General features: G+C 46.0%; 1 protein-coding gene across 2 annotated transcripts in view; it reads left to right on the forward strand.

The window, feature by feature from the left end:
- The first annotated feature begins 1,089 nt into the window (after positions 1 to 1,089).
- The window catches only part of TMEFF2 (transmembrane protein with EGF like and two follistatin like domains 2), a 264,601-nt gene continuing 250,906 nt past the window's right edge, over positions 1,090 to 14,784 (forward strand). The window contains exons 1-2 of one of the 2 annotated variants that reach the window (XM_072979606.2): positions 1,090 to 1,412; positions 3,767 to 3,876. In XM_072979606.2, coding sequence (XP_072835707.2) covers positions 1,226 to 1,412; positions 3,767 to 3,876 — 297 coding nt within the window. In that variant the 5' untranslated portion in view covers positions 1,090 to 1,225. Of the gene's footprint in view, positions 1,413 to 2,820; positions 3,640 to 3,766; positions 3,877 to 14,784 lie in introns of those variants that run through there. The other variant, XM_078393376.1, reaches the window with a different exon arrangement.

Raw genomic sequence — 14,784 nt, forward strand, 5'->3', positions numbered from 1 at the left:
GCGCACACCCCGCTCCCCTCGACACACGCAGCCATTGCCCAGGCGTGCCGACCGCGCGCAACTTTTCCCCTGCCCGCCCGCGCGCCTGGCTGGGTATCCGAGGCAAATAGCGCTGCCCGGGGCCGTTCTGCCTCGGCTTGGCCCCAGCAAACGGGGCAATGGCGGCGGCGGCAAAACGAAATGCACTCGATCCCAAGAAGGTATGCAAGCTGCCCCCTCCCCGGAGACCCAGGGCCACCCCTTCCGCGGCCGATCTAGCCGGTTCTCGCTATGGATCCGGCGGCGCGGGGGAAGAACGGAGGGTTACCTGGCGAGGAGAAGCCGTTGCCGGCTAGCACCCATTTCCTTGCCCTCTTCCCCCCCCCACAGTCCCCCATCTTCTCGAAAGGGTGCTTCCTTCCTCTTCTGCCTGCGGGATGATCCGCTTCGTCTCGCCAGGGTGGGACGGGGACTGCTGCCGCTGCTGCTTTTCAGCCCTCCCCCTTACCGCGGAGAGCGAGAGCTTGGCCGGAGCATCAGCGTCCTTTCCGCTCTTCCTCCCTCCCCCCCCCCACGGCCCCTCCACCCAGACGCCGTTGCCTCCGCCGCCACCTCCCTCCTCCTCCGCCTCCTCCCTTTGCTTCCCAATCCATCCCATCCCATCCCCTCCCTCCCTCGCTGCGCCCTGCATCCCGCTCGTCCAATCAGGGCCGGCGCTGCCTGCGCCACGTGACTCCGGAGGGCTGAAGGGACCTGCTGCTTTCCCAACGCCAGAGGGATGCAGGCGGCAGAGTAGGAGAGGAGGCAGCGGCGGCGGCGGCTTGGCTGCGGAGCGCCTGGACTCGCTTTCCAGCAAGCCAACCCAGCCCGACCCCTTATGGCAGCGGCTGCTCCAGCTTCCTGGTTCTCTCCACCTCCTCCTCTTTCTTCCTCCTCCTCCTCCTCCTCCTGCCCCTCCTCGGCCATCCCTGCTCCTGCCGCTCCCCGGGCTGGGCCAGGCGGCCCCTGGATCGTCTCGCTGCTCAAACTCCCAGGATCCGCGCCCCCCGCCGCAGCGCCATGCCAGGACCTGGGTGCTTCCTCTTAGGCGGCTGCTGGCTGGGGCCCCCGGGATGCTAAGCCGGCCAGCCCCTGCCGCTCGCCACCCGCCTCCTCCGCCCGAGCCCTGATCCGCCTCGAGGAGTTGTCCCTCTCGCCGCCGCCGCCGCCGCCGCCGCCGCTGCTGCAGAGTTTGAGTTGAGAAGTCATGGTGTTGTGGGAAGCCTCCCCACCTCGGCAGTGCAGCAGCGGCAGCGGCAGCTGGACCCTGGGCGATTGCTTTTGCTGGTTGCTCCTGACCGTGATGTTCCTCATCCTCGCCCGACCGGTGAAACTTGCAGCTTTCCCTACCTCCTTAAGTGACTGCCAAACGCCGACCGGTTGGAATTGCTCCGGTAAGCTTCCGCCAGCCCAGCCCAGCCCAGCCGATCTGCTGCTGCTGCTGGGGAAGGATCGGTGCCGCCGGCAGGGTCCAGCCAGCCGTGTCTAAACGGAGGCGCTTCGGAAGAAGAGAAAGAGAGAGAAAAGAGAGCCGGGGAGAGGTGGGGTGGGGTCCAGCCATCTCTGGAGAAGTGCTCACCTCTCCAAGGGAAAAGGCCAGGGTGCGCTGCAGGCGCAGGGACGGCGCGGGAGAAGTCTGCGTCGCTTCCTCGGTCCTTTCGCGGCCCTTCCTCGCCCCGTTTCAGTTGCTCCTGCTCGCGATGGGCTTTAGACGGTGATCTCTGTCGGTTGGCGTAGTCTGCTTTGGGGTGCTAGGGATCAGGGAATTGGCCGAAGGGCACATCTTTATGGCTGCGGTGATGCTCTAATAAACTATGAAAAGTTAAGAGCCGGAGGAGAGGGAGACAAGAGAAGGCGATCGATCACGTTGGGACTGTCGGAGATGTGCTGATATCTTTCAAGAAAGCTGGGTCTCCTTTCCAAGAAGCAGCAAGTTTGGCAACCGGGAAAGCTGAGCCCCCAGCCACACCTCTCCCCTAATACACAGATCTTTCTTTTCTTAAAAAGCTACTCAGTTGTCTGAATGTCCTCTCTTCCTTGCTGGCTTGCCTTAACTTTTGGAAACCTTATTCTTTTGGAGAGAACTCAGATTGAAGTGTTTATTCCCAAAACTCAATCTGAGTGTGGATTCGGGAGGGGAGGGGGGGGGAGAGAGATTCTCTTCTTCCCCATAAGCTCTTCTTCCTTCTTCTCCTTCTTTGGGAGGTTGTTATTAAACAGGCTTCCTTTATTTATCCGGGCAGTTTCAGCTCCGTTTGAAATGGGTTGCCAGATGCCATCTGAGTGAAATGTACTAATTGAATAAAGAAGAGGCTGTAGGGAGTTATTGCCTCTCTCCATCACTTGCCTTTTCCTAGGACCAGCCTCGTCCTCAGTAGGTTAATTGCAGTTTTGTATCAGCTGTGTTTACCAGTTGTACAGGGCTTCCCCCCACAGTCGTGCTTTGCCAGTGCTTGTGGGAGTAGCTTTTCTTCCAAACCAACATCCCCACGTCTCTTAATTAAAGAAACACTTGAGGGTGTATATCTATCTATCTATCCGTTGAAAGATTTCCAAATGCACTTGCAGGGTTTTTTTTTTTTTTTTTTTGGTGCAGCTTGTGTTTCACATGAATCACACTGTCTTTAACTCTTTAAGAGACTCTTAGATGGTATACTTCTCCATGCGGAATGTAGGGGGGGATATGCCCTTATTATAGATCAAAGCCTGCAGATTCCTCACATGTATGGTTTGTGTGTGGCTATTTTAATTAGTCAAATCTGAATGCAAATCAGTGGGGAATCCATTACGTCCTCATCTCCCAAATCTCACTAGCCTTTGCAGCAAATATAGTATTTAGCCCAGCTCTATCTCTCTCCTGGATGTTAAAACTGTTCCAGAAAGATGTATAAAAAGAGTGCCATGCCTTTTAACACAGGTATCGCTATCGCAATAGGTGAGTTGTTAGGTGTAAAAAGTCACTTTTACTCTATGTGTGATGCTTTCCTTCCTGAGATATATCCAAGAACACAAGCATCTTAATAAACTGATATCCTGATGGGTTTGGATCCCAAAGATGGCTGTTTTGCTTCATACAGTGCTGCTTCCGACCTTACTTCACTCTCTCAGAACAGGATGGCAACTAGCTGAGGTTTAAAATTTGAGCTGGCATCTGTGAGGTGAATTTTCAGCCAGATCTCTTAGCCTGCCTGTCAAAACTGGAAGGAAGGAGCCAGTTTCTTTCTGCAGCTCTGTGAAGAACCTGGCACCCCCTCCTATTAACCTGGAGGTGATCAATCTTCATTGGAATCAGACAGCCTATCACAAAAAGCACACCACCGGTTTATCTTTGTTATTAGGGTTTTTTTTTCCCCCTGTTATATCGTGGCCCAGAGAAATTCCCACTCCCCCACCACATTTGGTGAGAAGATGTAGCCAGAAGGGAACAGAGGGGAAATGGTATTTTCTGACAATCCTACGCTTGATTTTGAAGAAATTGAACCTACTTTTATGGGTGTGTGCGTGGAGAAGAGGCAGCTAGAGTCACAAGGACTGCAAACTCCTTGGAAAACATGGGCAAGAAGAAGACAAAGTGGGAATGAGAGACAACATACGTAGATTGCATGCTGTTTTTTCTACAAGGTTAGGTGTCTGCCACGTACATTAGAAAGCAATTGCTCTGCATAATTTCTCTTGCCAGACCAATGCTGACAGACATTTCTCTCTCTCTCTCTCTCTCTCTCTCTCTCTCTCTTTCTTTATGTTTGAGGTTACGATGACAGAGAAAATGATCTCTTTCTCTGTGACACCAATACCTGTAAATTTGATGGGGAGTGCTTAAGGATCGGAGACACCGTGACTTGCGTCTGTCAGTTCAAGGTAAGAAGATTGATCTCTCCTTCCTTAATTCGCTAATGAGAATACAAATCAGGGATCTCCTTTTACAACCCATCACTGGGCAATTTATTTCTGTGCATGCAGAGAAGTCAGAGTGAAAACCTGGCAGCGAAATCTAAAGAGCTGGCAAGACAGCCAACTGGTGTCAAGAAGATAGAAGATGCTCTGGGAAAATGTAGATGCTGTTCTTCCAAGTGCCTCTTTGAGGTCTGCGGCTTCAAGCGATGCACGCTTGGCTTAGTGGCTGCATGGCCTTTTAAAAATCAGAATTTCTGCTCCTTTTGACATTCACCCAGTTCCATAGGTCCTGCTTCCTATATTCAAGAGGTCACTGGTATCACTGCAGGAAGGTTGGTTTCTTACAGATTGCTTTTCTCTGTTGAAGACAGATTGAGACAGTGGTTTGTTGTTTATGAGATAATCTTGCTTCCTTCCTAGGAGGGCATTCCCAGCTCAAGACCAATCCCAATCCATGTCTGAATACAGTATGACCTCTGTTAATTTTAAGGGTGGAACCTACATTATCTATAACGAAGCCTCCAGAAATCTTAACAAGGCTTGGAATCACTAAAAGGAACATGTCAAAATGCTTTGGTTTAATTGACTTGAGGATGATGCTGTGTATATATTTGGAGGTAAACATGACTTGGAGCAACATTCCAACATTATTTTGAATCCTTAAGCCCTTAAAATAACTCACACCCACAAGCTCAACTAAATAAGAAGTAGCTTCTGCTGGAGGCAATGGAATTTATATCCAAGTAACGGTTAGAGTTTGAGATGCTAAGGGAATATTAACAGAGGAGAAATCATGTCACGGTGACTCAACATACTAGTTAAGAATTTATTTTCTTGTAGTAAGGAATGCAATTTTAGTTTGCTTAGGTATTCAGAAAATGTTCTTGCATATTTCGATGTGTATTGCATCTGTATTAGAAGGAGCTGGGCACTTTCCAGTACTGTAGGTCCACTATGGTAAACATGTAGGCTAATTTTATGGTTTGGCTCATTATATGAGAACCATCTCCCATTCATTACTGTTATTGTAACTCAAAGAAACATTATAGCATTTAGCATAATAAGTATTCCTTTAAGAATGTATGACAGTTTATGGACAGTGTTCAATCAGTCTTTAAATTAGGGATCAAGATTATATAAACTTTATTTATTTATTTCATTTATATCCCGCCTATCTGGTCAAATGTGACCTTCTTACTGAACCTCATTCTGCCTGATCCATTGCATGAATGCACACATGCATGAACAGACAGGTATACTGAAATGTCACCATATGCAACATTTTTTTGTCCAAAGTTGAGGGAACATAGTAGACCGCATTTGTCTAACCAGAAAATCTGAGTTACTCGGAAGCTTCTTCTCCCAGAGAGACTGATTTAATACCCTGTTCTTGTATCCTTGTGTCAGAGGTAAAAGCAGCAACTTCAGTGCCATCAGCAAGGAAATTAAAGCAGGCCCAGAATGCTCTTACTTTCTTCTGCTTGCTTCCAGCTTGGCTTCCCAATTAGTTTAAAGTTAGGGAACATAGGAGGACGGAACAGAGACTTTTTATAGCAGAGAAATTGTTCCTCAAAGAATAAGAGTAGTTGGCACGAATAAAAAGACTATTTTACCTTACATTCTAGGGATCCAAAAACAAGAGATCTAAAAATATACTAAGTTTAAAAAAAGAACCTCAGTAGTAACAAATTAGCTCAATGCAAATGCAAAATGCCTTGGCATCATGGCACAGAATCAAGTGAATATTTCTGAAATTCAAGATATCTGTTGTATCCGAATACTATGCTTGTTTTCTAACAACAACAACAAGTGCCATATCCTCTGCCTTGGAGTCATTCCCTCCCAAACTGGAGAAGTTACTGGTTTGGACAACAGCTTTCAGAATTCTTCACCCAGCAGGGCCACTGTCAACGTTGGTTGTGGTACTTGGGAAGGGGCAGCCCTAAAGCATTAACCTTCTCTGTCTCTGCTTAATCCTGGAGGGAGATGCTGCCCATGGTTAGCCACCAGTTAAGCAAAAACAAAAGTATTCCAGGGTGGGCTTTCTAGGTGGCATGGAACAGCCGGTTTGTGCCCATTAAAACCATAGAGTGACCGGCAGGAACCTATTGGTTGAGGGTTGGAGTGGTTGCTGCTAAGAGGGGCAGGACAAGCTGCTTTTAAGAGGCACTACTGGAGGGGTGGGTTCTGCGGTCAGCAACTCTACAGCTAAACATTGTCATGAGCAGGGGTTTTTTGGGGGGATGCGTGTCGGGAAGAATAGGATAATGACAGGAAGCACTGTTAGTGCATGTGTTTGTGCTCATGCATATATGTTTGTGCTTTTGTGCACACACACACACACACAAACACACACACAAAAGCACACATATATGAATGATGAAGATCCAGTGTACTTTTGTAAAGGATTCAGGTACCCATCAGACAAAACTGGCCTCTGTAAATGTCACAATAGGTGCATCTGCAGTACGGAACCTGGGAAATGGACTTTTAAAAAGTATAGTTCCCAGAATTTCCTAAAAGGTAGCCCAGTGGCTAGGAGGTTCTGCTTTTGTAGTCCAAAACAGGACCACATTTCTGAGCTCTGCAGAATGCATCTGGAGTGCCCACAAAGGTGAAATCAGTTCTGCACAACCTGTGACCAACAAGATGGATCTGGCACCATTGCCTGCAAGATCTCAACACCTCCATGCTCCCTACCCTTGCATCCCAAAGAGGTACCAACATCTCAGGGGTTTTGCTGAGCCCTTCATGGTCCGACAGACATGCATTGCAGGGGCATCCACCTTGGCAGATACAACAAATGTGCTGATCTATTCTCCCCCCCCCCACTGGGGCCAGGATCAGCACCCATTACTCCAGCCTAGTTGCCAGCCTTCACCAGTGATGTCTCCCCCAACCCCCACTGTAAGGATGGAAAACATTGGGCCCAAGACTTTTAGTAGGGTCAGGCTACTGGTTCTCACTGCCATTTAAAACTCCCACGGTAATATTTTCATTTCCCATACTGCCATTCTACTTTGTCAGTGCAGCTTTACTCAAGAGTATTGTGGAGAGGTTCAATGGTAGATAGAGCCCACTTCCATGCTTTTGGTACTTGGAGCACTACGGCCATTGATGTAAGAAAAGGACTTCTGGGTAGTACTTTGCCTGCCCCCCCCCCCAATCTGAAACTGACCATGTCCCCCTTGCAGTGCAGTGATTTTCAGCACATGCCAAGGCACATGCTTTGAATGTGGCCCTTCCGATGTTGTTAGATCACAGCTCCCATCAACTCCAGCCCATGCCCTCCCTAGTGAGGAATGATGGGAGCTGCAGTCCAACAATATATGGAAGGCTTGATTTTTGGAAACGTGGAGCTGAAGGAGAGCCTGTGGATACGCTGGACTACCATAAGGACAAACAAGTAGGTCTTAGATCAAATTAAGCCTGGACTATCTCTGGAATGCAAAAATGTTGATACTAAAGCAGTGCTACTTTGAGTATACTGTATCATGATAAAACAGGATTCTCTGGAAAGGACAATAGTGCTGGGAAAGGTGGAAGGCAGCAGGAAAAGAGGAAGACCAAATACGAGAAGGAAGCCACAGGATTTTTAGAAGAGCTAACAGGCCAGGTGAAGAGGGGACATTCTGAAGATCGTTCATTCATAGGATCACCACAAGTTGAAAGTGACTTGACAGGACATAATAACAATAATGAGCTAGTTGCTCACATTTCTCTCCCAATAACCTCTGTAGCCTTGCATGCCTGTTTAGAAGAACACGGGGCTTAGATGCACAGGTCCATGCAGAGTACATACAGATTCGCCCAAACTCTGCATAGGCCAGATAAAACAAGGGAGAAATTTTCAGCCCATGTGAAGTGAGAAGCAGTCCGCATCACAAGCTGAAATACAGAACCATTGCCTCCTTTCTTTCTATTGAATCAAGTCACACAATCATTGTGACAGAGATTTAGACCTTTCAATGTTCTTCAGCTATTAACTTCCATCATCCCTGGCTGTGGCTGGTAAGGACTGATGAAGTCCAACAACATCTCAGTGGCCACTTGTACCTTCCCTGATATTATGATAACAAGGTTACCAACTGGTTAGAAGAAAATGGTTCAGATCTGTGTTGGCAACATGGGACCTGCAAGGGGGGAAAAAAACGCTCAAAGCTTCTTACAGCATGCAGATAGTCAGTATTCTTTGTTAATGCTTGCAGATTAAGCTGTTCCCAAAAAGTGAGGAGTAAGGGTTAATTGTTCTTGTTGTTGTATAGTCGTTAAGTCATGTCCGACTCTTCGTGACCCCATGGACTAGAGCATGCCAGGCCCTCCTGTCTTCCAATGCCTCCCGGAGTTTGGTCAAAGTCATGTTGGTAGCTTCGATAACACTGTCCATCTGTTTCACGAATCAGTTGTTCCATATCCAGTTGCTTCCTGTCCCACATATACTGCAGATTTCTCAGGAGACAGATAAGATGGTCAGACACACATTTCTTTCAGAACTTGCCATAGTTTGTTTGAACTCCAAGGCCAAACATACCTGTTGTTCCTTTTATCTCTTGACTCCCTACTTTAGCATTCCAGTCCCCTATAATGACAAGAACATCTTTCTTTGGTGTCAGTTCTAGAAGGTGTTGTAAGTCTTCATAAAATTGGTCAATTTCAGCCTCTTCGGCATCACTGGTTGGTGCATAAACCTGGATTACTGTGGTGTTGAAAGGTCTGCCTTTCATATTGAAATCATTCTATCATTTTTGAGATTGTATCCCAGTACAGCTTTTCCCACTATGAGGGCTATTCCATTTCTTCTACAGGCTTCTTGCCCACAAAAGTAGATATGATAATCATCTGAATTGAATTCTCCCATTCCCGTCCATTTTAGTTCACTGACGCCCAGGATGTCAATGTTTATTCTTGCCATCTCCTGTTTGACCACCTCCAGCTTCCCAAGGTTCATAGATCTTACATTCCACGTTCCTATGCAGTATTTTTCTTTGCAGCATCGGACTTTCCTTTCACTTCCAGGCACGTCCACAGCTGAGCGTCCTTTCGGCTTTGGCCCAACCACTTCATTAGCTCTGGAGCTACTTGTGCTTGTCCTCCGCTCTTCCTCAGTAGCATGTTGGATGCCTTCTGACCTGAGGGGCCCATCTTCCAGCCTCATATCTTTTAGCCTTTTGTTTCTGTTCATTGAGTTTTCTTGGCAAAGATACTGGAGTGGCTTGCCAATGCCTGCTCCAGGTGGAACGCGTTTAGTCAGAACTCTCCACTATGACCTGTCCATCTTGGGTGTCCCTGCACAGCATAGCCCATAGCTTCTCTGAATTACTCAAGCCACGACAAGGCAGCAATCCATGAAGGGGTAAGGGTTAATGGAAAAATTAAAAAACAAACGGTTTGGAATATAAACATTGGCTTCTCTATGGGCGATCTTTGCAAAACGGGTGTTTTCAAGACTGAAACTTCACAAGACAATGATTCTAACAGCTGATTGGTGCTTCACAAAATGGCTTCCCTATGGGCGATTTTCGCTGGACAACTATTTTCCCCATTGGAACGCATTAAACGGGTTTCAATGCATTCCAATGGGGAAATGCTTTTCACTGGACGATGTTTTCACAAGACAATGATTTCAATGGAACAGATTAACATTGTCTAGTGAGGCACCACTGTATTTCAGTTTTGGGTTTGGCAGTCCTCTAAGTGGAGGATGCCTTCAGATGGAGAGTTGTCCTCCCTAAGAAAGACACATGATTATCCTTCTTTTTTCTCTTGTTTCAACAGTGAGGCCCTCTCTTCTTCAAAATTAACAGTTAACTTTATAAGGTGTAATTATTTAGGCAGTTTGCAACTGGCCCCGAATTTGCAATTTGAATATTTTATTTATTTTTATTTATTTATTTGTGTTGATGCTGCCACTGCTGGCTGTTTGGCATTGCCAGATTCATACACTGACCTTAGCAGCCATCCATCACAATAAGTGCATAACCTCTTTTATCCTTGGTATGTAATCTGACAGCCAGAAAAATTACAGAAGTTAATGTCTAGTGAAGGATCTGTGACTCCAGTTCAAGCCATAGCATCAGATGGTTTCAAGGGTAGACAACCAGGATTTTTTTTAAGCACCATATTTTAGGCTTCTTACAACTAGGGCAGGGAAATAAGGTCCTATTGGTCCTTCACAGCTGGCTGGATAGCTCAGTGCTTTAAGTATCTGGTTGTGGAGCCAGAGGCTCGGAGTTCAATTCCCCACGGTGTGTCCTGGGAGAAGAGCCAGCCTACGTGGCCTTGGGCAAGTTGCACAATCCCAGGATGCCCCCAGAATAAGGAAATGGCTAACCACTGATTGATTGATTGATTGATTGATTGATTGATTGATTGATTGATTGATTGATTGATTGATTGATTGATTGATTGATTGGATTTTTACCCCACCCCTCTAGACAACGTCTACTCGGGGCAGCTTATATACTTCTGTATATCCTCTACCTGGAAAACGCTGAAGAGGGTCACTGTAAATCAGAATTAACTTGACAACACATGATTGATGGATGATTGATTGGTCCTCCACAGTTTTGGAATCTGCACACTGGAAACATGTTAGTAGGACTTCTGATGAATCATATTCATAGAGCTGAATGAAGGTGAAACTAGATGATTTGTTGGTTATAGGTGTTGCAGAGGTGCTGCTCCCTGTGATGGATGACAACTTTTTGGCATAGAACGTGATCTTCCTTGTCCATGCATCTTGCATTTAGTGTGTTTTCTGTTGTAACTAATCTCAGGAAGGTAAATAAAGGCCTTAATTTGTGAGTCTGAATCCTGAGGCAATCCCTGTAAATGTGGGAGGGAAAGTGGGTTGATCACATCTCCCTTGATTCTAGTTTGATCCTAATACATGTGTTAGTTTAGATCAGATTGAAAATTGTTTTTATTTATAACCCATCAGGTTATATTTTTTGGAATTTTGAGTCCCCTTTTTTATAATATATCCACCCGTGTACATATGAATTTCTCCTACAAATATATCTCACGAAGGGAACTCCAGTTGATGACAGTTTTTGTCACAGAAGCATCACTCGTAGTCAACATGCTGCAAGACCATTATGTTGCAATGAATGTTCGTAGCTCCTTCCCTGAGGACCTCCCCAGTAACTTTAAAGAAAAAGTACAGAGTGTGGCTTTATACAAGTTTGGCCACAAGAGGTCTGATAAAATCTGAGCCTACATCGGGGCAGCCAAATTCATTTTGCTACCTGAAGTGAATACAAGTTGGTACAGAAGTTCTTTCTACCAACATCTCCATGTCACTCGCTATTGCCCGAGGCATCTGCTCCATTGCCCAACTCCGTGGCAGACCTGGCCCTGGCCCGGCATACTATCTAGAGCAGAGGCCCCCAACCTCAGCGGACCGGCTGAGCTTCTGAGGAAGGTGGGGCGCCCCTGCGGAGTGCGTACGGGCACGCTCTCTCTCGGGTGCATGTGCAAAGTAGCAGGGGAGTACTCCAGCGCCGGCATGAGCACTCCCCCCTTTGCGCATGCACGGGAGCGCCTGCACACGCACCCACCCACCCCTTTGCACAGGCGCGCGGGTGCATGCATGAAGGGGTGGGGGAGCGCTCACGCCAGCGCTGGCACGCACCCATGTGCGCAAAGCAACTGTGGGGAGGGGAGTGCGTGCACGGTGTTGGAGGTCTGTCTCCGTGGCCCGGTTCAGCTCAGGTCACAGACCATCACAGGGGTTGAAAACCAGGGGTTGAAAACCTCTGATCTAGAGGGGGTTGACAGAAGTAGCTAAGTCTAAAGTAGGTGGGTTGGGAGTAACTGTAATTGAAAATGATATTTAGCTTTATGATGTATATTTTAGTTTTATTTCAAGTGTTGTTATACTGTATACCCTTAGGAAGAGGCAGGGGAAATGGAAGTAAGTGAGTAAATAGAATTGCTTTTTTGAATGTTCCCTCAAGTAAATGTTGGAGGCTTTGGGTGCAGCAGGGAAAGAACAGGCAACGCCTGAAGCAGCGTTTCCTCTGCATGTAGAAAGGCACTTCTTGCCTGTAAAGCCTACAGAGAGAGGGCATAATCAACACAAGTAAAAAGCAAAGCAAAACAAACAAAACCCTATTGATTCAAGAGGCAAATTCAGATCAGACTGCTTGACGAGCTCTAAATGCTTGAACAAGTTCCGATCCCTTCCAGGAGGGGCCTTTATCCCATGAAACTCATTTTTACTATTCGGTAATTCTGCAAACAGATAGACCACCAGACACCCACTGAGTCCTTACGGTAAGGGAGTTGACTATCTCTACAGAGCACTCATTACACATCTGCTTCAAGAAGAACAGACGCTAACTGCTACTTCTGTCAGAGAACAGTCCTCTCTGCTCATCAGAGCATTAATTCTTGGTAATGTTTCCTTCCTTTCAGACCTTGCCATCGATAGAATGGTTTCTGGATTCTAAAGCAGGCTTCTTGCATGTCAGAAGTAAAGTGAAGATCAGTTATAAGTAAGTTAGGCCTGCAGAATCCCACCAGCTGCTATCTAGAATAGGTGACAAGACTTGGTTGTGTACATTCCTCTGTCATGAATAGGTGGCCCTTAATAATGGCTGTTTTTATTGAGCTCGTCCTAGATAGGTGTTGGCTGGATGACTCAGTGTTTTAGGTATCTGCCAGTGGAGCCAGAGGTTGGAAGTTCGATTTCCCCCACAGTGTGCCTCCTGGGAGAAGAGCCAGCCTGGGTGGCCTTGGGCAAGCTGCAGAGTCCCAGGGCACCCCCAGAAGAAGGGAATGGAAAACCACTTCTATATAGTAAAACCCTGGAAAGGGTCGCCGTAAGTCAGAATCAACTCAAATATTATTATTACTAGGACAGGCACATGGCTGATAGTTGCTGATACGTATGTTTCAACAAAGAATAAATGTGTAGTAAAAGGGAAACAGGGCTGCCATATCTCAGAATTTTTAAATCCTTCTCTTCTTTCGACCTCAGCACCCAGCCTTTGCCCCTAGTTAGCCTAGCGAATGATAATTCTGGCTGGAAGATTTCTAGAAGTGGTTGCCCAGGAAAGTAACCCTTTCAAGCTCTGCTCGCAAAAGATTCCTATACCTACTGTAGGTAAGTGTTTGGGGCTGGAGCCCAGTGTATCTGTATCTGTATGCCTGACGATGGAACGTACTGTTCTGATTTGTCCAAGAGCAGAGCCCCCAGTAAAAGCTGCGTGTGAGAGCTATGCAGTGTGTCTGAGAGAAAATGGCTTGGCCCTTTTCTTCTATCAGGCAGTTCTCCTGCAAGCCAAATTCTGGTGATAACAGTGATTTTCAAGTTCATTTTCATTCCTGAATCCAAACCCCACTATATATTTATAGGGATGATGTGAAATGAAATTAGGGGAAATCAGTGCAGGAGGCCATGAAGCAAGAGGGCTTCTATTTTCGTTGATCCAGTATGTGATGTGAGCATCTTGCATTTGTTAAAATAACTGATGGCCAATAAGATTGGATTTCAAGCATCATTTGAGCTGTTTACTATTTCTTATGGCTTTACAGCACGGCATGGAAAATTTCAGCTATAACAACGACAATTTCATCAGCATTTGGCATTTTCCTTCCTCCTGTCTCTCTTGCTTGAATCATCAAGATTTTTTTTTTAAAAAAAATCAGCTATGAGGAATCAACCTAGACTTTTAAATTTGAGCTATAGGCCTTTTGTGTTTGAAATTAAGCTCCATACAATTCCCATTAGTTCACGATAACATTTATGTGCACAGATCAGACACTTGATTGCGGATGAGAAAAACACAAATAAGCAGAGACCCTGATTCCAGTGAGAATGGGAGGGAGCTGTTTTCAATTCTGTAAGATTATTTGAGAGTTGCTCTGGCAGAATTTTGTGATATGAATTCTTTCAGAATTCTGGATATTTTAAGAGTAGTGCTGAGTTTCCTTGAGGTAGTGTCTTCCCAGTCAAAATTAGGATTACAAAATGCCCTGTACCTTCTATGTGCTTCAGTAGCTTAGTTCTCATTCTATGCTGCAAAGCTCAACACATTCTCTCTCTCTCTTTCTCTCTGTGTGTGTGTGTGTGTGTGTTTAAACAGGAATTATACATTTCTAAAATATTATCAAATTCAATTTTAAGTGGCCAGTGTAATGCAAATATACCCCTCTCCTAACCATTTTCCCTCATTACAACCCATATTATGGTGGTAGAAGTCTTGGCATGTGGGACTTGTTGTTTTTATTTCCCATAATTCCCATGGGAATGCATTGTATTAATACATAGTATCTTTACCTGGCAAATTATGGAAATAAAAATGGAACCCACTAGCTGCTTGGTTTTTCCTCTGCCTTCCGAAAAATACCTGAAATGTCGCCATCCCCACTCCTTTGGACAGCTGCAAATTATGTGGGAAAATAATAAAGAACATTTGAGGTCATCTCCAAGCATTACAGTGTGACTCTTTCATGAAGACCATATAAACGCCACCACCTTCTATGCTGCTGTGGGTCCATGATTCTTTGTTTGTTGTGTACCCTGGTTGCTTGCAAAATGGCTTCTACAGCAGATTGTTCTGTTTCTCACCATCTGAGAATATGTCTGATAGTACCTTTGTCCTTCCCAAGGTAGAGGCATTCATACTCATGAAGAGCGTGTTTGATGGCTGAACTATAGGGGTGTATCTTTTCACCTAAAATGGTGGCATTATAGATGAGGAGGAGATACTGTAGGATTTGTTCCCTGTCACATTGAACCAAGGAGCATTTAGGTCTTAACTGACACCAGGGGATATTCTTGGGGAACTTGCATTTGACTGCACTGACAGGTAGTTGTGAGAGGCTGCCTTTCACTTACAAACAGTAGTACATTCTTGATAAATT

The sequence above is a fragment of the Pogona vitticeps genome, chromosome 1 (assembly GCF_051106095.1).
Source record: "Pogona vitticeps strain Pit_001003342236 chromosome 1, PviZW2.1, whole genome shotgun sequence".
Classification (NCBI taxonomy): domain Eukaryota; kingdom Metazoa; phylum Chordata; class Lepidosauria; order Squamata; family Agamidae; genus Pogona; species Pogona vitticeps.